A 26,647-nucleotide genomic window follows, 5' to 3' on the forward strand; every position below is an offset into this window, starting at 1 on the left:
ACTGCAGCACTAACAGAACACAGGTGCACTGCAGCACTAACAGAACACAGGTGCACTGCAGCACTAACAGAACACAGGTGCGCTAACAGAACACAGGTGCACTGCCGCGCTAACAGAACACAGGTGTGCTAACAGAGCACAGGTGCACTGCTGCGCTAATAGAACACAGGTGTGCTAACAGAGCACAGGTGCACCGTCGCGGTGGAGGTTTGTCCTCCTAACACCACGGCCTAACAAATCCAGGAAACGCAGGTAAGAGAGACAGTGGTACAGCATTTTTTACACGTGACGCAGGTCCCAGTGTCCGGAGATTCTTCAGACGGACGCGGCGATGGAATAGACAGCATCATCCAGATGAAGGGAATCGGGACTGGGTTCACTTTCGTTCTCCATTCTGTCAATTCAGGAAACTGATTTCAATTCAATCTGCATAATGTTCTGCAGACATTTTTAATAGATTTTTTTATTTAAAATCAATTTCCTGAACTGACTGAATTGCTCTCCGCAGCCCCGGGAGGAACACAGCTTCTCATGCCCATAAATTTACTGCAAGGCGATTGGTCGGAAACCTAGTACACCACCTGCACTTCAAAAAGTTGCTCACTGCCTGCAACTGTTTGTTAGGAAGCGACCAATCAGCTTCAAAAAGAAGAGCGTAAACCAATGGGATGTAGAATAAAAAAATGACATGCTCCTTGGCTAACGTAGACAATAGCTGAAAATGTTAACTTGACCCTGTTAAAAATAGGTGTCTGTGGTGGTGCTATCGGGGGGGGGGGGGGGTTGTAACTGTACATTTTTTGCACAGAAATCCCTTGTTAGAGCATGGTAACAAGGATTGGCAGGACACTATTTAAACATAGTAAACAACTAACGCGACAAAATCTGAATCAATTAAAGCTTTTTTTTTCGTGTTTTCTTTTTTAATTAAAAAAAAAGGACATTTAGTTTATTGAATTTCATGAAAAAAAATAAGGACAGAATTCTGTCGAGCCCAGCGAGCCGCGAGCTCCTACATCACGCGTTTATTGAGCCTGCGAATTCAACACCCCCCCGTTTCCTCCATCACAGACAAACTGGAAGCTCTTCTCTCTCTCTTCCATTATGCAGTATTCAAATGTGGAACCCTGACAGCCAGGGAGAGAGAGAGAGAGAGAGAGAGAGGGAGAGGGAGAGAGAAAGAGGGAGAGAGAGAGAGAGAGAGATAGCTCAGCCGAATTAAAGCATGTCATTTTCCAGCCGACGAATTATTATCTCGGTAACCAGGGTTACGGCAGAACGTGTGTCCACTAAAACGTTCCCGGAGTACATTTCATTTCACGAAGGGGGGGGGGGGGGGGGGGGGAGACCGCGACTGTAACGGACCCTGACAGGACAACCCCCAGCAGCCCAATCCAAGCTGCCTCTCCGGATGAAGAAATCATTCCTATTGCAGTTTCCCAATTAACTATTTTTTTTATAAAAAAACACTGAACATTTACGAAATACAAAATAAAATGATTAAAAAAAACAAGCTGGATAAGAAGCCAGCACATAGGAAACTGTCGCATCAGAACAATGACAGCTCCTTCCAAACTTATCCAGCGGACGCGGCATCGTTTTTGTCGTGAGAAGTCGTAACTACCCCAGAGTTCACATCAATACCAACACATCCATCAACAGCGTTAAGCGTTTCCATTATAAGGAACACCACTACAGTCAGTGGTCGGCCAAATTTCACCTTTTTTCATTAAAAATGGGAACAGTGGGGCAGCCATTAAAAATGGAATATGACAGAGAAGCAAAATTTGAAATTTAGAAGCAAATCTAAATGCAGATTTTGTATCCTCTCTTGTCAGGTGGGACCACAATTTTCGATTAATTTTTTTTCGCAACCGTAAATGTGCCAGCACATACACACCTTCACAACATTTAAGAGCCTCAGAAGAAGAAAAAAAAAAGAACCAATCGGGCGAGTCGGTGCGTGATCCCCCCACCCAATCGGGGTCCAGCTGATCAACAAAAAAAAAAAAAGCAGCACCAGTGGCCAGCGCTGAAAGGGAACCTTCACGCCTCTCCCAATTTCAGCGCGAGCACACAGACTGCCAGTTGAGTACAGTGCTTTCAGGCCGTGAACTAAAGCTTTTCGTCCGTCCCCCAGGCACGACCGTACGGGGGACGTCCCGGAACCCCCGGGCGAAACAGAAAGGGGGGAGGGTCGTTCCTCGGTCAGCCGTCCAAAAGGACACAGCGTGTATTGCTAGAGACAGAAACTCGCTCACGTGTAATTACCCTTAACCCAAAACCCTTCGCCCCCCACCCCACCCCACAAAGCCCCATAAAAAGTACTGAAGCCCTCCCCCATGGCGTTTAAGTTTACCCTGTTGGCATATTTAGGCGTCTTTTTCCACACGCAATCTACAGCAGTCAGTCATGCAAGAGGTCTGACTCCCCGTTCCGCCAGAGCCCTCCGGTTTCACTGAGAGAGAGAGAAAATAAAAACACAGTGGACCGAAACGAGTAAATCACAACAACAGCAGCAACGGCAACAACAACAATAACAACAACAATACAATCTTTTTTTTGTTTGTTTCTTTTAACATGTATAAAGTAGTTCGACCCTGTCCTGTGCGCGATGAATTGCTTTCATCCGGCAAAAAATCGTTTGGCACAAAATAAAGACGACGCAAGATGCTCGCCGTCAATCAAGCTGTCGTCTTTTTTTCTCGTTTTTTTTTTTTTTTTTTTTTAAACAGCTGATCGTCAATCAAATGCTTGAAACTCCCTGCCCCCTCCCCCATCCCCTTTAAAATATTAAAAAAAGAGGACAAGCAAACACAAAGGGGGTACTGGTGTGGGGGGAGTGCTGGTTTCCCAAAACAGTCATCGCAACAATGGATCCACAACTATTTGAGGATAATGTACTTTTTCCACCTAGTTGAGGATAATGTACTTTTTCATTATGAGTGACTCTAAGGTGGCCTTTTAAAACCTGTGCTTCCTTTCTGAAAATGCTGGTAGTTAACAAACGATTTAACAACTACGAGCTTCCCTGTTATCACAGAAGAGTAACCACCGTGACCAGTGTTTTATGGTAGTAAAAAAGGTACGTGTAAGCAAACATCAACAAGTCTTTGTACAAATGGGATCAGAGAAAGAAAAACGTAAGAGACGATAAGATCAGCATTGATTAATCCCCTAAGGAACAACACTTGGCTAGAAGTTTGATTCTAAATATTCAGACACTGCAGCACCGATCACAATAGAAAGCCACATTCAGAGACTTGATGACAGCGCCACCTGCTGGTCGCAGGGAGACAATCGCTCAACTCTGACAGCTAGCTAAAGAATGCATTTAATCTACTGACCACAGGACGTAGGCATACCAGCAGTGGTGCACCATGGGAACCCCCACACAATCAGCACCCCAAAGACCCTTTCTACAGGACGGGATGTGTGGAGGGTTTTTTGTGAGTAATATTGGGGGGGGGGGGCTGGAGTATCTTGTGTTATTGCCTGTACCCCCCCCAGCTCTCTCGTAGTGAGCTCAGTCCCCCGGTTTTGCCCAGTAAACTTCCACCAATCCTCCACACATGCGCAAAAACCCCTTTTTACTTGTGTCCGTTTATTCTTGTGTGCATTGTTTTCCGTTTTTCGATTGGTGGTGACCCGCCCGAGGATGGAAAAGGCGGGGCCCAGGGGACAGGGCTGTAGAGACAGGGTGGGGCGGGGCAACCCCCATCCCAGCCCAAAACAGGTCCCGCTCAGCCACAGGAGATGACGGTGAAGCGCTTGGAGATGCAGGACATGTTGTGCAGGACGATGCCCAGGAGGAAGAGGAGGACGCAGGCCACCAGGATGACCGTGCACACCCCCGACCAGGTGGAGCCCTTGCCCCCCGCCCCCACCCGCCTCTCCGGCCCCTCCCCGTCGCCCATCTCCAGCCCCACCCCCAGGGGCTGCTGCTCGGGCACCGCCACCACGGCCACGCCCTTCTGCTGCCCGGCCGCCAGGAGCCGGCAGCCCAGGTCGCCCGGCAACAGCGCCCGCTCCTTGGCCACGGGCAGGGGCAGCATGTAGCAGCCGTTGCTAGGCAGCCGGATGAAGACGGGCGTGTGCTCGGAGGCGTGGGGGATGGCGATGACGGTGACGATGTCCGGGTCGTCCGGCAGCTGGGACACGGACAGGCCGGGGGGCAGCTTGGTGACGCCCCGGCACCAGGGGCAGCGGATCTCCTTCTGGCTGGTCCTCATCTGGGTCAGGCACACCGAGCAGCAGGTGTGCCTGCAGTCCAGCAGCTTGGGCCGGCGCCGGGGGCTGTAGTAGTTGAAACAGATCTGGCATTCCAAGATGGAGTCTTGAGAGAGAGTTTCCATTTTAAACCTCCCCCCCCCCCGAAAAACGGTTCCGCTAGCAGCACACCCTTCCCTTCTGTATTAACTTTTTATTTTCTCCTCCCCCCCGCCCCGTCTCTCCAAAGTTTCTTCAATCGAGCACCTCTGTCTCCTCTGTCCAGGGCGTGAAATTTAAACGTCAGCCAGTCTCGGTTTGTAGAAGGGGGATAGAAAAAAGAAAAAGACTGAATGATGGTAGTTAGAAAATAAAAAAGAGAGATAAATCCGGAGGGAGTTCTGCCGGGACCTTGGCTCTCGGGTCGTCCGCCTCCCCCCCCCCCCGACTGCAGGTGTCCCGTCGTCACCGGGCCGTCACGCGGCAGTCCAAATTACATCTCCCGCCGTCTGCGAAACAGGGGAAAGGACAACATTAATCACAGGAAAGCAGGCAGGACGTGTCATCATGGGGGGCTGGGGGGCTGGGGGGGCTGGGGGGGACTGAGGGGGGACTAAGGGGGGACTGGGGGGATGGGGGGGGGACTGGGGGGATGGGGGGGACTGGGGGGGCTGGGGGGACGGGGGGGGCGGGGGGGGACAGGAGGGGGACGGGGGGGGGCATGGGGAGCGGGGGGGGACAGGAAGGGGACGGGGGGGCGTGGGGAGCAGGGGCGCTTTGACACACGCGGAGCGAAACGCTCAGATTTATCATGGAGAAGATTAGAGGCGGGGTCACCCGGCGGGAACGGGCGCATCAGGGGGAATTAAGAAGCCGTCGGCCCGCGCCGGGGCGGCCGCTAAGACAAAGAGGACGGAGAAGATTGAGGGCAAAAGGACACGTCCTGGGTGAGTTACAGCGGGGCACAGCAGGAGCTGCCGCCTTCAGTCCAGCTACGGCGAAAGCTGTGCTGTCATATTTCCCATAATTCCCCATATCACTCACGCACCACACAGGCTCTGTGAGCGACGAGGCTCATTCCTGCCCCCCCTCACTACCCCATTACCCCCCCCCCCCCCTACTGCCTGTAGATCCATGCGAGCGATCCGCTCACAATTCACGCCTTTCCGGCTGGACACCTCCCATCAGAGAGCTTATTTAAGCAGAGACGCCCCGCGATCCGTGTCCTCCTGAACGCTCGAGGGGGTTCGGCCAGGAGGCCCGCGCTCCACACACACTCCACCCACAGACCCCCCCGCACGCCCCGCTCACGTCACGCAGGGAGAGAAAACATCGGTCATTAACCGCCGCGATCGACGATCAATTATTCACGCTTCGCACCCTTCGTTAAATGATTGATCGCGATTAACGCGCTCGCCACCCTTCACGCGTCTCTCCATTTGCGCAGCTGGGCGATGGCGGGAGCGAATCGGGTTGAGCGCCAGACTCCAGGGTGGAACGGAAGCGCCTGGGACTCCAAACAGCAGCATTAGGACTATGAGGACCGGTCTCTATGCCACTGTGCCATACTGCCTCCCATACATAGTGGGTGACTGGGGGCAGGTGAGGGGAAGACAGACAGCGAGTCTGAATTTGAAAGTGTCGTTACGGGAGAGAACCGATAAAGATCTGAGTTGAAGAAAGGCTTCCATTCCGACTGAGGAGGAGGAGAAGGAGGAAGAGGGGAAGAGGAAATCTCCGGCTTTGCCCCCGACTGAGGAGTGAGTCACCAGAGCTTGATTCTCTGTGACAAAGCTGAAAATGCCCCATGTCCACTTCCTCAGTCCTGTCCAGTCCCCAAGGCCTACATACCCAGCGTGAGTCAATGTTCTGGTCCTGGGACTCTTAAAGGTCTGCATCTCACACTCAAAAGAAAAAGAAAAACATGTCCCTTATCCACTACCCGCTCCCCCTCCTTCAAAAAAAAAACAGATGTCGATGTGCCCTTGCAAATTTACAAACGAAGCGACTTTGAGCAAGGCTTGGCGGCAGGCCCAAGCCCGCCAATCACCTGTCATTACGATAAGAGCACCAAATGAGGTGGAAAACTCCATGTGTTTCACCAAAGAAGGAAGAAAAAAAAAAAAAAAACTAGCTCACGGCTGTCCATTAAGGCCCATAATAAACCGCACAATTTCGGGTTGTTAACATCACCAGCAAAGCCCCCATTTGTCAGGCTTTGCCTCAAGCATAACTGTTTATACCCAGCCCCCCCAACCCCACCTTATTTACTATATACCCTCCTGTGTGACCTAGTTACCCACCATCAGCACGTCTACATCAGCAGTGCAGTCTAAGTCTATACCCTGCTGTGTGACCTAGTTACCCACCATCAGCACGTCTACATCAGCAGTGCAGTCTAAGTCTATACCCTGCTGTGTGACCTAGTTACCCACCATCAGCACGTCTACATCAGCAGTGCAGTCTAAGTCTATACCCTGCTGTGTGACCTAGATACCCACCATCAGCACGTCTACATCAGCAGTGCAGTCTAAGTCTATACCCTGCTGTGTGACCTAGTTACCCACCATCAGCACGTCTACATCAGCAGTGCAGTCTAAGTCTATACCCTGCTGTGTGACCCAGTTACCCACCATCAGCACGTCTAAATCAGCAGCACAGTCTAAGTCACACGCCACCTTCCAGAAGACCAGGGCTGGCCTTCCCTGAGAGAAGCCAGTCAGAAAAAAACCAAGAGCACTGCAGAATCCCTCCATGATAAAGGGATTGACTCAGACTCTTCTTAACTCCCTCCTCCCTCTGTCTCCCACGATCCCCCTGCTTATATTATACAGCGTGTGTCTCTCAAAAATCAGAGCACAAAGCCTTCCGCTCACAATCTTCCGGGAGGTTCCATTGAATTTCACCGAATGTCATATATTTTTGTGTTGTTATATTGTCTCTGTTCTTTGCTGAAGCACCGCAGTGTGGGATTGTGTGCCGACAGCAGGGGGATCATTATGTGCAGGGAGGTTCACAGCGAACGGCTCGGGGTCTCCGCGGTCCGTGTCCTATCCACACAGAGATAATTATCGGGGGGGGGGGGGGGGGGGGGCGGGGGGTGAGCAAACAGCCAGGAGATGGGTTTTGACACATTTAGCACAGACCTTCTCTCTGTTTTTGTTCTCCATCCCCGCCGCCCCCCCCCCCCCCCCCCCCCACCCACTTTTTTCCGCAACCTTGCAGTGATATTGCGGAGATACGACGATGTCGTTTTTTTTTTTTTTTCTTTTTCCCTCCCGCGTCCGGTAGGACAGGATCTCTCCGTCGGAGGCCGCCGCGGTCGTTTGTGTTTCACGAGGCCGCTCATCCGTTTACGGGCCCCTGTGAACAGGGCGTAACCAGGGCGTAAACAGGGCGTAACCAGGGCGTAAACAGGGCGTAACCAGGGCGTAAACAGGGAGTAAACAGGGCGTAAACAGGGCGTAAACAGGGCGTGAACAGGACCGCTGACGGCTGGCGTTTCACGTGCTGCTCGTGACCCATTTCACGCGCGCGGGTCTGGAGGAGGAGGAGGAGCCCCGTTTGGGCCGGGAGCGCCACAGCAGTCGCCGCCCCCCACCAGGGAGAGCAGGCGCTCGGAGTGCTCTGTCCAATCGCCCGGCTTCAGTGGGCCGGCTGCTGCGCCCCGTCCTACCGTTACCAGTTCAGTGTGTTTAACTTGTGCTAAGCATGTGTTTAAAGTGTGGTCAATTAAGTTCATGCCCAAATACAGACAAAGACACACCCAACAAACACACATACACACACACAGACAAACGCATGCACACACAAGCGCGCACACACCAGAACACGCACGCACGCACAAACACTGACGCACGTGGACAGGTCTGAGTCGCACCTGCAAAAAAAAAAAAACTGCCAGCCCCATATCACACACCCCCGGCCCAGGACGAGCGCTCACGTTAGAGCTAGCCTCAGCTAGGCAGGAGCCTAAAAATAGCGCCTCTCACCAAATACTGAGAGGAACAAGAGTCAGAGAAGGACAGAGAGAAAGAGAGAGAGCGAGAGAAAGAGAGAGAGCGAGAGAAAGAGAGAGAACGAGGAAATTCACCGGGGGAACGATTAAAGAACGAAGGAGGGAAACGCGATAAGCACGACGAGCCCGTCAGCCTGCTAGCGTAGCAGCCAGAGCGGACGCGTGTCAAGAACAAACAATTCACACCTCATCCGCCTGCCCCCCCCTGCCCCCCTCCCCACTCAGCCCACCAGTCAGCCCCCCCCCCCGCCTCCACCTCCAGCCGGGAGCGCGACTCTCCAGATACATTCACCACGCTCCAATGAACAGCTATTGTGCGCCGAGTCACTCTGACTTCCACCCAAGTCCGCTCTTACTTAAAAGAACCGCGGAAACTCCGTTTTAAGATGTGGAGGGCAGGGGAGGGGGACCCTCCCGGGGGGGGTAGCCCTGTCGCGGGACAGGAAACCCTCGGCCTTCGCTGGGATCGGCTTCTGCGTCGCATCAGTTGGGTTCAGACGGACAGACGGACGGACGGGACAGACGGGGGGGGGGGCTTCCGTGACTCCTGAGGCCTTTTGCACTCCATTTTCTCACACTGCTTACCCGGGAACGACAACCTGAACCTCTTCACACAGACTCGCCTAATTCAGCCGCTCAATACCAGATCAATACCGCTTCACCACACACCCCCAAACCCCCCCCCCCAAAAAAAAACTGTAGCACTCATCTGAAATCTGACCCAAGCACGCTGGGGTCAGAGAGTCACTTTAACTGAACGACTCAATTTAGCTTCTGTAAAAGTTACATTTTGTGATGCTGGCCTGGATTCATTCTGCATTTCCCCTCTCTGGCTTACAGAGGGGAGAGCCCGTACTTCACAAGGCCACCAGTCACCCAAAACCGCCAAGCCGCCCGTGAACAGCGAAGGAAAAACAAACGAAAATCCGCCAATATTATCTCAAAGTCAAGAACAACCGTGCTGATTCAGCCCAGGCCTTTGATCTACACAAACCCTGGAACTATCACGCTAATGCTAATATTGCCCGCCCATATGACTCAGGACCAGAACAAAGCATAAAAGCACTTTTAGGTTACTCCATTAGTATATTTACCTCAACCTTTCCAAAGCCTAATCAGTATACAGATCTCTGAGCATACATAGTACAGCAATTAAAATACATAAAGTGCAAAAGCACATTATGAAAATACATAACTGACTGGCTGGAGAGGGCCCCATTGACCTGGAAAAACACGGCTCATATTTTCACAGGCTTTTTTCATGCTGGTTAATTACTCCATCTTTTTAGTTAGGGATACAAGGGAGACATTCTGCCCACTGCACGATTTCAGCCTGCAAATTTCCCTCCAAAAATGTTTTCCTCACCCTTGAAAATTCAATTTTTCCTTTGAAACGATGAGGGTAGCTTAAAAAAAATTGTCCTTGAAAATCTTTTTTTAAAAGGCTATTAAATAAACTGCCACAGATTCACTCCGGATGCCATTTTACATTTAAGTACCCTTAGTACCTGTGTAATTACATTGTAACTACAATAAGAGGAACAGAGTAACATCTGTGTATGTATACGCTATTACATTGTAATAACAACAGTACCAACTTTTTATTTTAAACTTGCATTCATATACTTAAAATGCAGTATTTTTTGTAGCAATGTGCATGTATACTGTCCATACCTCAGTAGTATGTAGTTCCACAGTGTATTCACATTGGGATGAGGGCCACTTGATGTGAAATGGGAACTAACTTTGAATTTTCACTCGTAAAACGTATCAAAATCTAAATAGGGAAACAGTTGCTAGCTCTGATGCTGTGTGCAGCTAACATGAGAGAGGTAGTCAGCTCCAACACATACAATGAGAGAGAGGCAGTCTGTGTGTGTGTGTGTGTGTGTGTGTGTGTGTGTGTGTGTGTGTGTGAGAGAGAGAGAGAGTGTGTGTAGGGAGAGACAGTTCCCCTCCTGTAGGGTTTATGATCTCTATTTCCATCTGAATCTCATCCTGGCTGCACTGCAATCCCACCGCCAGCACTACTGAAACTGACGGAAGTGCTGCTGCTTCTCAAACAGCGAATAGATGTTCCCTGAATGAATGAATGAATGAATGAATGAATGAATGACAATAGATAAACATGTTTATCCACAGAAGTGGGAAAGTCATTCAACAGTAACACACATTAAAAGCGTAATGCTGGAGGTTCAAACAAACAATGCATGGGAAAAAAAACGCAAATTGAAAAAGTCACTAGCCTGTGACAATTAATTAAAATTAATGACTTAAAAGAAAAACACATTTAGGAAACAGATAAGTGAGCAGGTAAATACAGTTCCAGCGTAAAAAGTCCACAGTGGAACTGACGCCTCTGTGTGTGTGTGTGTGTGTGTGTGTGTGTCTGTCTGTGTGTGTGTGTGTGTGTGTGAGGTGGGGCAGTGTAACCTGTCGGCCTGGCTGAGCTCCCAGGTGTTCCGCCTGCTTGGGGTGGGGGGGGAGGCAGTTAATAACGGAATTATTCCACTGGGGGGGGGGGGGGGGGGGGCGTACAGCGTCGTCTCCAAGGTTACGCACCCGGTTGCGAGGCGAAAAAGACACACAGACAAAGGCAGGGCCCAGTGCTGCCGGCAAAACATTGTAATTTAGACACTACTTACAGAGCGTTCTGCGGACCCAGCGCCTGTGTGGGGGGGGGGGGGGGGGGGGGGACACCGAGCACCCGTGAGCGTGGTGGGGGGGCGAGCGTAAAGAAGAATAAAAGCCAGACATTAAAAGCAGGGCTCATCCTCTGAGCCAATCAGGAACGCCCGTCTCTTTCACCGAAAGAAAGGAAGGAAACAGGGCCCAAATTGGGCTCTTTGTGCTCTGTCAGAAAGAGCTGGGTGCTTAGGCCCCTTTCCTCTCTCCCTCCCCATCCCTCTCTTCTCAACATCCCCCCAAATTAGCCAAGGCTGATCAAAGCCCTGGCGCTAATCGCTAATCGCTAATCAGCGTCCGCAGAGAGGGGCATTTTTCTTCCACGATGCTGAATAGTTACGATTACACCCTCACTTTCACTCTGGTCTTTTCTTTTTTTTTAATCTTGATTATGAGCATATATGGATTTTTTTTTAAACTTACTGGGCCAAGCGTACTGCCATATATGGGCATTCTGTGATGTCATAAAGGCTTTACGAAGGGGAGGCAGATTTTGGCGCGACGTGACTCAGCCGCGGTCTCGTACCGGAGAACGGGCACGCCCGCAGGCCGTGGCCCCCCCGCACCCCCCAACCCCCCCGGCGCCAGAATCGAGGATATTTTCACATGATCTGACTCACGCGTGTCATTACTAATCACGCGACATTCATCGACCTGCTCTCCATGTTCACCTGCAGTACGGTCCAGCTGTGAGCGCACGGCTCCACCCCGCGGGTTTAGCGTGTTCCGTGTGTTAGCCTAGCCCCGCGCGTTAGCCTAGCCCCGCGCGTCTAAAGGCTGACAGTGATTCAGTCTGATGCGTTCCGCTGTCCGTTTGGAGGATATTTTCTGGGCTAAAATGATCAAACGTAAAATGTGAATACCACAACAGCTGCAATCCAGAGGAAGGCAGAGAGAGAGAGAGAGAAAGAGGGAGAGAAAGCACAAGAGGGAGAGCAAGAGGGAGAGAGAGAGAGAGAGAGCACAAGAGGGAGAGCAAGAGGGGGAGAGAGAGAGAGAGAGAGAGAGCACAAGAGGGAGAGCAGGAGGGGGAGAGAGAGAGAAGGAGGGAGAGAACAGGAGAGGCAGTGATAGATAGACACACTTTATTCTATTAATAATTCTATAGCACATTATTCTATTACTGTTTGTTCTCTGGTGTTTCGCATGTTCCTTGCCATGCTTTGGCAATACAAATGCAAATTTGGTCATGCCAAAAAAGCACTTAGAATTTGAATTTGAGAGAGAGAGAGAGGGAGGGAGGGAGGGAGAGAACAAGAGTGGCAGAGAGAGAGCAAGGGGATAGAGAATGGGGGAGTGAGAGTGAGAGAGAGGGGGCTAGAGAATAAAGACAGCGAGTCAGAGAGAAAGAGTGAGAGTGAGAGAGAGAGACAGAGAGCAAATGTATGAGAGTAAGAGTGAGAGGGAGAGCGACATTGAGAGAGAGAGAGAGAGAGAGAGAGAGGGCGGGAGAGAGAGAAAAGGGACAAAGAGATTTCTCCAGCTGTGTTCGTACTGCTCTGCAGTGTCAGATATAATTATGTATTTGTTCAGTGGACGCCCAGATCCCAGCTAGCGCATGTAGCGTACATATTACCCATTCAATCCGCTGGGTTATCGCTCCAGCAGTTAGCGCCAAGCAACCAGGCAGAAGGGCGCAATGACAACGACCGTACAGAGGGCGGGATTAAATCCGCCTTTAACTGTGACTGACAGGTAAAAGCACCAATGTTTTTCCTTCTTCACGAAAACCGAACGAAGCAGCCAGAGCCTGGAGGAGACGTTTGAGAAAGGTCCCGTCAGCAGAGGCCATGCTGGAGTCTCAGTCTCAGTCTACCGCCATTTTAACAACCCCCCCCGCCCCCCTCCCCCAGGCTGACTGCTACCCCCCCCGGTCATGCCGCTGGCCTCATCAAACACCCAGCGCCTCACAGCGTTGCATTCACATCACCCCCCCCCCCCGCTGCACCGCCCCGCCCCGCCCTGTCAGCCCCCCCAGCACCACCCGCGGCCCGTGGACTCTGAGAGCGCTTATCTGGCGAAAAGCACAACTTCACCCGCTGAGCGCGAACAAGCCGGGGATGAAGGAGGCGCTATCTCTGCAGCACAGATCAGCTGCCGGGGCTTTCCCAATTACGTCATTTTAATCAAACACCCCCCCCCACATGCACACACACACGCACACGCACAGGCACACGCACACGCACACGCACACGCACACGCACACGCACACTTACACACGCACACACGCACACACGCACACACGCACACACGCACACTTACACACACGCACACACGCACACACACACACACTTACACACACACACTCAAGCACACACACACACACGCACACACACACACACACACTCCTCTGACGTTCGGCCGCAGCGCGTTATCTGGGTGCAAAGCTCAGGCCATTCAGGCCGCTCTGCGGGCCCTGGTGAGGAGCCTGCAGCTCTGTGCGCCGTGTCCCCGCCCAGCTGAAGCCCGTATGGCCCCACCATCAGTCAACAGCCAGGCGGAGCGCAGGCAGAGCGCAGGCAGCCTGCGCAGGCTCCTTTTATCACCCTGTGCAAACAGCACAGCCCGAGAGCCGCCGACCAGCTCTGCGCCGCTCGTACCAATAACAGCGCCGAGCGAAGGGAGCGTCTCTCTCTCTCTCGCCCATCCCTTTCTCCTTTTCCTCCTCCCTCCCTCCCTCCCTCTCCCACACTCCCCCACTTCTTCTCACTTTGCATGGGTCTCCGCGTAGCACGTTTGTTTGTGACCTCACTGAATAACGCTGACCGGCGCGTAAGTACAGCGATGTCTGTACTTTCCAGCTACCGTTCGTTTGCTGTCGCCTTACTTTTGCTGTTGTAGCTACCATCTTGTCGCTATTGGTTACTTGTTGCTTCTGATCATTTCCCCAAGCGTTTTTCTTAAGCTTGTTTAAAAAACCTATGCCTGAATCTGAAAATGAAGACTATTTAGATGAATACCAAAACATTAACCGTCCACAGTGAAAAATTAACACTTATTTGTTTTTGTGGAGCATCAAATGAGTGTGTGAGCCCTTTCTCTTCTGATCTCGGACTGGCAGAGAAGTGGGCAACACACTGACCACAGATTGGCTACACACGTGCAAGGGGGAGGGGCTTACATCCCACCTGACTCTGGCCGCCGCCCACTCCGTGCCTACAGTAAACACGCCGCGTTTGGCACCCAGGACTTTCTTCGGTTTTTCCCGCCAAAATGAAACAATTAATAGGACAGATCCCCCAACCATCCCCCCCCCCCCCCCCCCCCCATCTCTGAAGCCCTACGCTTGCCTTCTTCTCTCAAATCTATTGCATCACGCTGCTCACCAGACACCTCGTCTATTTCACCAGTGTTTCAAACTTCACCAGCGTTTCAGACGTGGGCCGCGGGGTCGAGGAGCTGCGTTTGGGGATTGAATTTGGGGAGTGTTTTTTTCCTCTCCTTTTATGTTTCCTGTCGTTATTTTATTTCGAGCTCCAGCCTTCGTATTTTCAGGCGACGGCGCGACCGGGCCGCGTGTTAATTTGGGGACGGGTGCGGTGGGGAGATATCGAGCGCGGGGCCGAGCGGTCAGAGCAGAGCCCAGGCCTCGCTGCAGCTCAGCGCTAAACGCGATTCCACTTCACAGGGGCGAGCGCGACCGTGACAAACGCTCAGAAGTTTCTTTTTTTTAACCGTTTCTCGGCTGAGTTTTTACCGCCCCGTTCCAGCTACCCCGGCGTCCGCTAACGCACGCGCCTCCTCGCCCAAACTCGGGAAACCAGCTCGGGGCTCGGGACGGACCGGAGAACGGGCACACACCCTCCCCACAGCCAATCAGAGAGCAGAGAACTGGCCAATCAGAGAGCAGGGAACAGATCATTCCCCATACCCCCGATAATTAACACACTCGGTACAGAACCTGTCGACTACTCAACATCGAGAAGCGAGAGCTGAACTGAGCCTCCATCGCTCCAGATCTGACCGCACCGTCTCTGATCCCAACACCTTCCGCCCGCGGAATAAAAACCTCGCCCAATATTGAGACGCGCCCGTTCTGCTCATCGACCGCGACCACGCAGCCGAGACGCCTCTTCTTCTCCAGCGCCGGAGGAAAACTCTGTTCCCCGACCAGAATTCCCACACTTCCAAACGGGGGGGGGGGGGGTACGAGACGATGACGGAAGCCGCAGTCTATAAATAGCAAAAACAAAATAAACCCAATAAGCTCCAGAGCAAAGGCCCAAGATATTACTGTCATCTAAAGGACAGCCGTCATGTGATACGCGTCCTCAGTTTTGTCCCAAATGTCCCCACTAAAAAAGAAAACAAAAAAAAATGATGATTCCCCCCCCCCCCCCCATCCTGACACGCGGCTGAATTCATACGCTGTAAAATGAGAAACGTCTCTCGCTCGTGACGGATGAGGGGAGCGCCAAGAAATATTTGCGCGCATCCGTTTTCGACGCCGCGAACGCTAACGAGGCGGCGGGCGCCTGCTTCCGACAGCAATTCCTCAGCAAATTTGGCGGGAAATGTCGCGTGAACGGTGTCATTATTCCCCCCCCCCCAACCCCCCTTTTTTTCCAGGTTGCCGCACCACAGGGGGGGGGCTGCACCCCAAACCCTTAACCGTACGCGTTCGTAGGAACCGGAAAAAGGTCATATTCATCTGAATATGAAGGTTACTCGTCTTTGTTTGTTGTGAACTGTGCAGTAGCCGCCATTTTGTTAGAATCTGTGAAACCTCCGCTACCTCTCTGACTGGCCAGACTGGTTCCAACAGTACACCAAACTGGCACTGAGTTCAAATCGGCCATTTTAAATGGAAAGACTTTCGTAGCTGTAGCTTTCTGGAGGGCCTAATCATTCACGTCTGGACTACCGTGGGACACACGTAGCCAACTCTCAGCACTAGGGCACCAGCAGGATGTTCGCTAGACGGGCCTAACATCCGACGCCTAGCAGGCCCCCGTAGCGGTGAAGCACATGCGAAACTATCACAAAGAAAGCTGCTCGAGAAACAGGAAGTAGGGTTTGCGGCAGCCGTCGGAATCGATTCACCGACGCAGAAACGCGAAACACAGCCTGGAGCGTTACGTCTGCTGTATTTAAAAGGGATGTTAAACTCAAACTGAGAGGGGGGAAAGGGGTAAGAGAGATCTGGGTTAATGCCTCGACTGCTTCTCACCCCTTCTTGCGTGAGAAAAAATGGACAGATCACCGAGCGTGTAGCGACCGCTACGCACAGCTGGGCATCGCTTTGCTCCCTCAAAGCCTTGTTTGTTCACGCGTTTATTTCCCATTTATTTTATTCATTTCTGTCACACTCCGGGGGGGCGGGGGGGGGGGGGGTCCAGGGCTTAACCTTCTCAAACCTGTGGACAGCGGTCCGCATCAGTGCCCCCCACCCACCCCCCCGGCCCTGTGAAATGTCACCCACTCCCGAGGCCTGACCTTTTCCCTGTGAGCAGCGCCCTGAGCAGCCGTGGAGATCAGCACTGAGGACCGGGCTCCCGCTGCAGGCTCCAGCTCCCAGCATGGAGGGCCAGGCACTCTACAGCAACCTCTCTGTGTCTTACATTCTCTCCCCCCACTGCTGTACACTGCTGCCTGCAGCCTCAGGGCAGCGACGGGATATGAAGTACCGCCCCCCCCCCCCCCCCGACTCCCCCCCCCCCACCCCCCCACCACCACACATACAATAGAATATTTAAAAATTCAGTTATGTTCACTGAGAAAGCGTGACCTCATTTTATATCAGAAAAACAAATTAATTTCTCTATTCAGTTATCACAACGCGTGCAGCAGAGGGTTAAATTCATTTTCGGGGCGGTTGGGGGGGGGGGGGGGATTGGGGGTGCGCAGGCGCTCTGCCGCAGAGAGAGGCGCAGCTGGAGGAGAGGCCGCCCCGCGGAACATTCCGGAAGGCGGGATGACCGCAGCTGCGGAACCACATCATGGCGTCCAGCGCCGCCGCCGCCGCCGCCGACGGTTCGGCCAATCGAGCGCGCTCACGCCGTCCCCGTCTTTACCCATGACGGCGTGCGAAGGCGTACCCGTGAAAACGGCCGACCCGTTCAGCTGGCGCCGCCCCGTCATCCAGCGCCCGACCGCGCGGCACAGAGCTCGGGCACGATCGACCCGTCTCCGCCTCCGCTCCGTCCCCCGGAGGGCCGCTTCACAGAGCGACAGCTCTCACAAAACAACCGAACGCTCTCAGACATCAGCGTGGAATTTACCTTGAACTCCTCTGAACGATACCTCCCATCCACCTGTTCCGCTTACATAACTCACTGGGCCAAAAGTTCACCTATTCACGGAGAGCCGTGCCATTTCAACCTTTTTTAAATTGGGTCTAAATTTGTTGAGGAGTAGGGTTTTTTGGAATGTTTCTTTTTTTCAGAATTCTAAGCCAGTGTTCTAGAACTTTCAGTCACCAGCAGTGATTGTGACATCAGCATTAGAACGTTCAGCTCAGAACATTCCATTCACGTTTTTTTTTGTGATCTCACACCCCTTGAAGGGTTAAAAGGGTCCGGTTTCTACCGACGAGCCCCTGCCTGCAGCGTTCCGCAGCCGAGGTTTCAAACAAACAGGCCGAGCCGGGGGCGCATTTCTGACAACAGAGGAGCGGGCCGAGGCCTTGGAAACGCGAACAAGCACGCCGCGCACCCGGGACACGCCCGGACGGCGGGGAAGGGAGACGGCGCAGCAAAGATAGCGGGAGAACGACATTCAGCAACAAAAGGAGAATCCGCCCATTGTTCCGCCGGATAGGGGAAGATAAGCACACCGGACCGGGGGAGACCTGCGGAGACACATCTAGGCCACCATTCCGACATGAAAAACACCCCCCCTTCTTTCTTTCTTTCTTTCTTTTTCTGTCTTTCTTTCATTCATTCATCGTCGTTATTCTGCAGACAAGCAGGGGGAAAACAAGCGGCCCCCTTTTCAGAAGCGGCCCCGTTTCGTCCCGCCTGCTGCCTGGCCTTCCGGGGTCCCGCGGATTCTTAGGAGTCCGCCTGACGGGCGGGGCAGGAAGCTCCCGAACGAGCGAGGCGAGGGGAACCATGCTGTTCCTCTTCGGGCGGCGGGAGGGGAAGCCGCGACCATCCCCACGGCAACACGCACCCCGCCCACCACGGAAAATACCCGGTCTCCTTCCCGCGAGGGAGCCGAGCGAGTGCGACCGCCAACCGCCAACTGCCAACCACCAACCGCCAACCCACACGCAGCGGGAATAAATTAATACATAAATGAATGAATGAATGAATGAATGAATGAATGAACGCGTGACCTCACGGCAGCCCGCAGAGCCGATTGGCCGTCTTCAGCCTGTGCGTGTTTCACGTTACGGAGCACGTTGGCGCGTCTGGTTCCCCTCCTGTCCGACCGCAGACTCAGACCGAGCCATGCACCGCCACCCCCCCCCAAAAGAGAACGACGGGCCGTTTCTGAGACAGCTGCCTGCGGGTGCGTGCTCTGTCACGCCGGGTTTGGGTTTGGGTCGAGTTCGGGTTTGGGGGGGGACCTGCAGGCGAGCACTCGCCCCAAAGACAGACGAGCACACGCTGGTCTGAAATGTGGAGTTGGGCTACGCGTAACGCAGTGAAGCTGAGGAGCGAGCGAGATCGTGGTCACACGTTCAGCCCCTAAATCACCAGCAGGCTGCGTCCCACAGGCCGAGAGAAAACCCAAACAACGGCAATCGCACCGGCAGACAGCCAGATAACGCGCACAGTCAGGGAAATTAGCGGGCAAAGCAAGTCAATGAAAAGAGCGCAGTCAGCAGCTGCAACAGCAATGCACGGGTTTGCTGAGAGCAAGTCGGACGGTGAGACAGTGAGAAAAACTCACAGTGAGAAACACACACAATCAGCCAATGAGAACCATACAAAATCAGCCAATAAGAACCACAGACAATCTGCTAATGAGAACCATACACAATCAGCCAATGAAAACCACAGACAATCAGCCAATGAGAATGATACATAATCAGCCAATGAGAACCACAGACAACCTGCTAATGAGAGCTATACATAATCAGCCAATGAAAACCACACACAATCAACCAATGAGAACTATACATAATTAGCCAATGAGAAACATACATAACCAATCAATGAAATCGCAATCAGGCAGTCAGTCCACACAGAGTGCATGGAGGAGAACCACACAGAGTGCATCGAGAGGAACCACAGAAAGGCAGCCCACACACAGCATGGAAATCAAACAGCTAGAGGCACAGCGTGACCCAAGATCAGAAATCAAGACTTTCCAGTCACACTTTGGACAGCCACCCGAAGGCCTGCATCAAAGCTGTCAATCACTGCCCATAAGAGGTCATGATAGGCCCCTATCTCCCGCAGGGGAGGGGCTCCGAGGCCTTCATCTTTGGAGAGGGCCGCTCTCGGGCTCGAGCAAGCTCTCCAACAACAACAACACACACACGCAAGAAAAAAAAATAACATCCCTCTGAAGAGGGAGGTAAAAAAAGAAAAGAGAAACACACATGGAGGAAGAGAAGCAAGACAGATTACTTCTGAGAGAGAAAGCAGGAGGTGGGTTTGAAAGGAGGGCAGTTTTTAATTAAAAATGAAAATGAACAAAAGAACCAAGTTTTCTGCCTTTGAAGAGCAGAGGGCTGCTTGTCTCTGATGAGCAGTCGAGTGCCTCACTGCAGCAGCTCAGAATCAGGACTCTGACACACACACACACACACACACACACACACACACACACACAGACACAGGCACGCGCACGCGCACGCACGCACGCACGCACGCACGCACGCACACGCGCACGCGCACACGCACACGCACACGCACACGCGCACACGCACACACACACACGCACACACACGCACACACACGCACACACACACACACACACGCACACACACGCACACACACGCACACACACGCACACACACGCACACACGCCACACAAACTCTCTCACACACACTCTCTCACACACACGCTGCTCTGCCTCCAGAAAATGAATTCAAGCCGGCCCCTGCCCTCTGCTACCTCTCCACACGCACAGAGCAGCAGCCCCCTCCAGCACACACACCGAGCGCACTTCAGTCTCACTAATCAAGCGCGTCCTCTTCCCCATTCGGGGGGGGGGGGTCAAACCGCGGGCCCCGCCCCACACCGGGCCGGAGTCCTCCAGGAGCCAAACGCACCGCGATCACGGAGACATTCGCCGTCGCGCTCGCGAGAAATGACCGACAGCAGGCCGGCCGGCCGGCCTTTCCCCTCCCTCCTGTACCCGGCAGCGAGAGGCGGGAAGGTGGGGGAAGACCCCCAGCACCTCCGCTGAGAGGGTCACGCACCGAACAGCGAGGGGAAGGCGAAGGACCGCCCCCGCCTCTCCAAAGCCACGGCATTTACATTTATATTACACACCGTCTGTGAGGTGCTCCTGTCCACGGCAACCCGCAACGCGAGAGAACATGAGGGGTCATGACCTCATGCGCACACGAGTTACACGAGCAGAATAGTGAGTCAGTGATACAGACCAGAATAATAACACACAGAGACCAGCGTCAGTGATACAGGCCAGACTAATAACACACAGAGACCAGCGTCAGTAATACAGAGCAGAATAATAACACACAGAGACCAGCATCAGTGATACAGACCAGACTAATAACACACAGAGACCAGCATCAGTGATACAGACCAGACTAATAACACACAGAGACCAGCGTCAGTGATACAGGCCAGACTAATAACACACAGAGACCAGCGTCAGTAATACAGAGCAGAATAATAACACACAGAGACCAGCGTCAGTGATACAGACCAGACTAATAACACACAGAGACCAGCGTCAGTGATACAGAGACCAGCGCCAGTGATACAGAGCAGAATAATAACACTCAGAGACCAGCGTCAGTGATACAGACCAGACTAATAACACACAGAGACCAGCGTCAGTGATACAGACCAGACTAATAACACTCTGAGACTAGCACCAGTACACAGCAGGGATCTGTTTTTGGTGCGTTTTGGCAGTTCGCCCAAGTGCTTCATTTAAGTCATTGATTGGCTGAAGAGTCACCACACTTTGTTTCCAAAGCCTAATTTGGCTGCCGCACATTACAATAAAACCACAAAAATTGCCAGCAACAGTTTGAGATTTCTGCTGTACGTACGCAATATCGTTAAAAAAAAATAAAATAGTTAATGTAGAAAACCCATGGAGTACAGTCTCCACGGCAACTCTCCAGAAACAATCCAAAGGAGGATCCTACAGGACTGCACGTGCAGCACTGACACTGAATTCCCAGAGTGCTTCTTAACCGTCAGGCACAGAACACCTGGAGTGCCTGATGCTTCTGGAGAAACAGGACCCAACATTTGATCGAACTTCCTGTTTGGGAGCTTACTTCCTGTTTCGATCTGACAGAAGAATCACCGACCGCCTCGAGGAAAGCTAAGCTGGCATTAGCATCACCGCTGTGCCCTTGATTCCAACAGTCCGAGGGACTGAACATCGACAGAAAAGCCGTGAGAAAGACCGATGTCTGCGTTGAGCTTACACAAGGCTTGAAGTCAATCTACTGCACATCCCCATGCACGAGTGTGCGTGCAGTTGTATTCTGCTTCAGATGTTGTCTGACAACCCTGCTGTTTATATGTGGGAATAAACACAGCAGCGTTTTCCCCAATCGCAGTCCATTTCAGAAACGATGGATGGCCCCCTGTATTCAGTCGACATTTGTCCTTAGATTTTGGGATGGTAGATTAGTGTTAATGATTTCCGAACACGCCACACTGTGTGTTGTGAACAAAAAAAATATGTATGTCAGCCAAAGCTGAGGAGACATTTTGAATGAATCCCAGCCAATGTCTATGAATTACGAGGTAATCTCAGACACTGGGACATACGTTGAAACAGAGAGTACCTTGTTCATATCCGTTTATCTGCAAACGGCTTTATGAGAGAGAGAGAGAGAGAGAGATGGAAAGAGAGATAGGGAATGAGAATTAGAACAAGAGCAAACACCAGAGACAGACAGTGAGAGACGCACAGAGAGAACAGAGAAACAGACAGAAAGAGCGAGAGGCGGAGATGTTGCGTGTGAGAAAAACACAAAGGGATGGAGTGAGAGACACACAGAGCAGGAGAGGGAAATGGAGGGAAAGAGACAAGTCTCCCTCCAAGTCCACAGGGAGGGGGGGGGGGGGGTGGGGGGAGGTGTTGATGTTAGTCAGAATCACTTCAGGAAGACAGTTGTCACGAAAGGCCCCCCGAGAGACGAGCCGTCCAGCAGGAACGCCTGCGCAGAAGTCCGGGAGAGAACCGCACCGCTGACATCACCGACGGGTTTCGGAGTCAGGCCGGCCTCGGGAATCAGCACTTTCTGAACCAAATTAGCCCCGCCGGTGAAACCGCTGAGCTTTCACGCCCTTAACCGCATCAGACTTTAAAACTGAATTACAGACGACCGGGAGCGTGCCGTGACTAACGCTCACGGAATCGCCTTCCCTCCCGCGAAGAGGCCCGCGGTCCAGGGGCGGGGGGGCGGGACCGGTTCAGCCACGCGGTGCCGTCGAATAAACGGGGAACGAAACGCTTATGGCGGTAACGAGAAGAGCTTCGCCTTCCAAACACACGCGCGCGCACCGAATCGTTTCGGAGAGCCGCGAACGTTCAGCTGCACAATAGTCAGAGAGAGGGATGACCGCTCTTTATAGTTCATCGATTTAGTTTAAGCCGACCGCGATCGATCCGCCGGCCGCCTCGTCCCCCCGCACAGTCCAGACACATCGGCCCAACGGGACCAAGTGAACCGTTATGGCAAGCCGGCACAAAACCGCTGAATTCAGATCAATCAGTGGATACACTGCCGGCGCTTTTTTAAAAGAAAACAACAACAAAAATTGAGTCATTTCAATCATATTTTAAATTTTTTTTAAATCAATGGACAGTGTGACAAAGGGCATACTTTTTAACAAAGTTGGCTAGGGGACCAATGTTTCACTGCTCTCTAGCGACCCCTGCTGGGTGCCTGTGAACTGCATGCCAAATAATAGGTCCTCCTCTGACTCTACTCAACGCAAGCCTGGCTGTGGGCTGCGGTGTGAAAAGAAGCAGCTGGCGACACCACGTTTTGTAGGAGAACGGAGGTTTTTTTACATATTTATTCAGTGAGCAGTCATCTTTCATATCTGATATTCTGCAGACTGAATTAATGGAGACGGATCTTCCAATTGTTCTCCTCCGGGCGGGGGGATAGGGAACAGGCTGGGTCCAGGACAGCAACTTGTACGTACCAGCGTGCCTAATTGTTAATCCCAGAACTATTACACCCCCCGCATCCAGCCACTGAAGCTATTAATTCCTCAATTATACCTGCCATTGTGCAATGAGTGATATGTCCCCCGGGGGCCATTTCTCATTATTGGATACACACCGTCCCGGACCAGCAAGCCAGGCAGGCTTTTAATAATATTTTAGGAGGCAGATTAAAACGTAGCAGAGGCACTGTTAGGGATATGCGGGGGCGGGGCCGGGTCCTCTGGGGTGAATGTCAGAAGACAATCAAATTAAAAGCCGGTGCAAATTTCCATACAATGGTGCAGGTCGTGAAACGGACATTACTGCGCCTGTTTCCCTAAGACTGAGGGGAAAGGACAGGATCCACGCCTCAATAATGGATGAGTGACAGGAGGCCCCAGAAAGCACGTCTTAGAATTCCACAGAGCAAAAAACACACACACACACACACAGACACAGACACACACACATACACACACACACACACACATACACACACACAAACACAGACAGACACACACACACACGTACACAAGCAGACACAGACACACACACGCACACACACACACACACACACACACACACACGCACACAAACACACACACACACACACAAACACACACACACGCGTACACAAACACACACACAAACACACAGAAATATTGCAGTGGACACAGAAGCATAGAATAATAATAATAATATTTTTGTTATTATAATATCATTTTATCTGCAGAGCTGCTTCAATACAAAACCGTCACTGATTCACCGGTAACAGGACTCAGAACTAACACAACCGAAACTGTATCACATGAAATATTTAAACACATTTAGCCTACACGCACAGCACCGTTTTGTACAAAAAAAATCCATCCAAAAGTGCTTCACAGTCATGGCCTAAGTGCAGAGGATAAATAAAGACAAATAAAGGAACTAGCGGTGCTCGCACTGTAAATCGACCCGAGCTTGGGTCTGAGCTCACAGCATGAAGAGTACTAACACTCAGACTGACGGTGTAGGGAGGGTGTTATGCGGCGAGGGGACAACACAAAAAACACACAAGGGGGAAGATACAGACAGAGAAAAGGAGAGAAATTCATTCAGAGAGAGAGAAAGAGAAAGATAGAGACGGAGAAAGGTAGGAGCAAAGGTAGCCAGAGAGAAAGATTCAGATAGACATATAGAGAGAAAATCAGAGATAAAGAGGTTCGGAGAAAGAGACAGAGAGAGAGAGAGAGAGAGAGAGAGGGTGAGAGAGAGAGAGAGAGAGGGTGACATATCGAGACAAAGAAAGGTTGGGGAAAGGGGCAGACAGAGGGAGACAGAGAGAGATAGAGAGACTGAAAGAGAAAAAAAAGATTCACACAGACATACAGACAGAGAAAAGGAGAGACAAAGCAATTCAGAAAAAGAGAGAAAGAGGCAGAGAGAGGGAGAAAGGTAGGCGCAGAGGTAGACAGGGAGAAAAGAGACACAAAGAGAGAGAAAGAGAGGGAGAGAGGGAGTAAGGTAGGGGCAGATGTAGACAGGGATAAAAGAGACACAATGAGAGAGAGAGAGAGAGAGAGAGAGAGAGAGAGAGAGAGAGAGAGAGAGCGAGAGAGCGGGAGAGAGATAGAGGAAGGGGGGAGGTGATTTTTTAAGTGCATCCGCTCACACAACCGAAGGCCATTAAGAGCACACTCGCTGGTTCGCACAGCAAGCCCGCTAAATGTGACTAGAGAAAAAGAGAGGGATTCTCATTCATCAGAGCGAGAGGAAGGGAACAACATAACCCGCACGGCCCGTTTCATCTTAGAACCTTCAGCAACAAACCACCCCCACCCCACCCCCACCCCCCAACACTTACAATATATTTTCTGTTGATTATAATGCCTACTGAACTGATGAGGGCGTGAGGCACCGTTTTAAATGTACGGCTCTGTTGAAAGAACCAAGGCTCTACACTTACTACACTTTACCAGCGTTACTACGGACCAATCAGCCCAGCGTTACCACGGTTTCAGCAATTCACGTCCGTCCTTCTGCAACGCGCTCGCGTGTTTTGACTTCTTCGCCGAAGTAGACACAACACGGCACGGCTGTATCCCGGCAACGTGTCACAGCTGTATCCCGGCAACGCGGTTCCCGTGAAGTCCTGCCGAAGCGCCCGGGGGGCTCACAGCGGCATCATCCGGCTTCCAGGGGGGGGGGAAAAACGGCTTCATTAAGGACTCCTCCCACCTCCTTTCTGAAAAACGTACCCCGCTTGACTTCAGCGCACCCAAAATCGGCCGCCACCGCAAAGCAATTTCGCAGAAGGGAAATGCCATTCAAATTCACCCCCCTCCCCTCTCCCCACCGCCCCCCAGATCAAATCTGAAAGCGAAATAATGAAATGAGATGCTCGCAGGCAGACAGCACCCCCCCAAAAAAAGGAGGAAGAGAAAAAGATAAAGACAATAGAAATATCTACCCAACTGGAAAAGACAGCCACGCCGCTACGTGAGGTCACGCAGGGACGGCGGTACGAACGGCTAGGGCGCGGCTTCGGCTCCACATCACCGTGGAGACGGAACTCGGCGCGAAGTTCCCGCGGACGCGATTCGCACTCGGGAGTGTCACCTCAGCGCTGCAAAGTCACGGTCGCGCTCAGGTGCGTCAGACAGGCGAAGGTCTCACGACATCGCCTCAGTCAGGGGTGGAACATCGAAAAAGAAGGTTCCGCTGTTTGCCTCTGGTACAATCTGAAACCCCCCCCAAAATGAAACCATCCATGAGGAGATTCACACAGTCAGAAGATAACCGGGGTGTTAATGGAGAAGTTGGCCAGATCTTTCGTGACCCAATCAAGCTCTGAGACTGATCGGGCAAGCTTTAGTTCAGGGGTGGCTATGGAGACCAAGCTCCATAAACCATACCATCCTCCCTCCCCCTCCAAACGTGCTAAAAACAATAACCATCAGTGAAGGTCAAACTCCAAATGCAGAATGCCACAGTCACAGACGGAGAGTCAAGGGCTGGCCGGAAGCAACAGATTGCCTCCGTAGAGCAGTAGGCTACAAAATCTGACCTGGGTCACCGGTCGTCCCCGTGACAAATCCGACGAGAGAGTTTAGAGAGGAGCAGGAAAAAGGTCCCTGTGGCGGCGGCTCCCGTTCCTCGTCCGCTCTGGGGGACCGAGGTGCCCCCCCGCGCAGCGTCCAGTGTCCCGCGGACGCAGCCGTTCTCCGGTCGAAGCATCGCCCCTCGTCCCTCGAAGCCGTCCTCGCCTCCGTCGCCGCGCGGGACGAGCGCGCCGCTAATCGAAAACGACGCGCCTCGCGCAAACATTCGTCTCTCCGAGCCTTCGCCCCCCCCCCGGCCTCCGTCGCCAGAGTCCAATCAGCAGCCGACGGTCACACCACCTGCTCGTCATCTGCCTGTCACATCCGCTCGTCAATAACAATTATTCCACCCCCCCCCCAGCACTAATTTCTTAAGAC

The 26,647-nt window shown here is 52.4% G+C and overlaps 1 protein-coding gene across 1 annotated transcript in view; it reads right to left on the bottom strand.

Moving 5' to 3' along the window:
• Positions 1-465: 465 nt before the first annotated feature.
• Positions 466-26,647, bottom strand: part of LOC118226121 (E3 ubiquitin-protein ligase RNF152-like) — a 34,443-nt gene continuing 8,261 nt past the window's right edge. Inside the window, exon 2 of the mRNA XM_035415454.1 lies at positions 466-4,718. Coding sequence (XP_035271345.1) covers positions 3,744-4,355 — 612 coding nt within the window. The 5' untranslated portion in view covers positions 4,356-4,718 and the 3' untranslated portion in view covers positions 466-3,743. The remainder of the gene's footprint in view (positions 4,719-26,647) is intronic.

This window comes from Anguilla anguilla, chromosome 4 (genome assembly GCF_013347855.1).
Source record: "Anguilla anguilla isolate fAngAng1 chromosome 4, fAngAng1.pri, whole genome shotgun sequence".
NCBI lineage: Eukaryota > Metazoa > Chordata > Actinopteri > Anguilliformes > Anguillidae > Anguilla > Anguilla anguilla.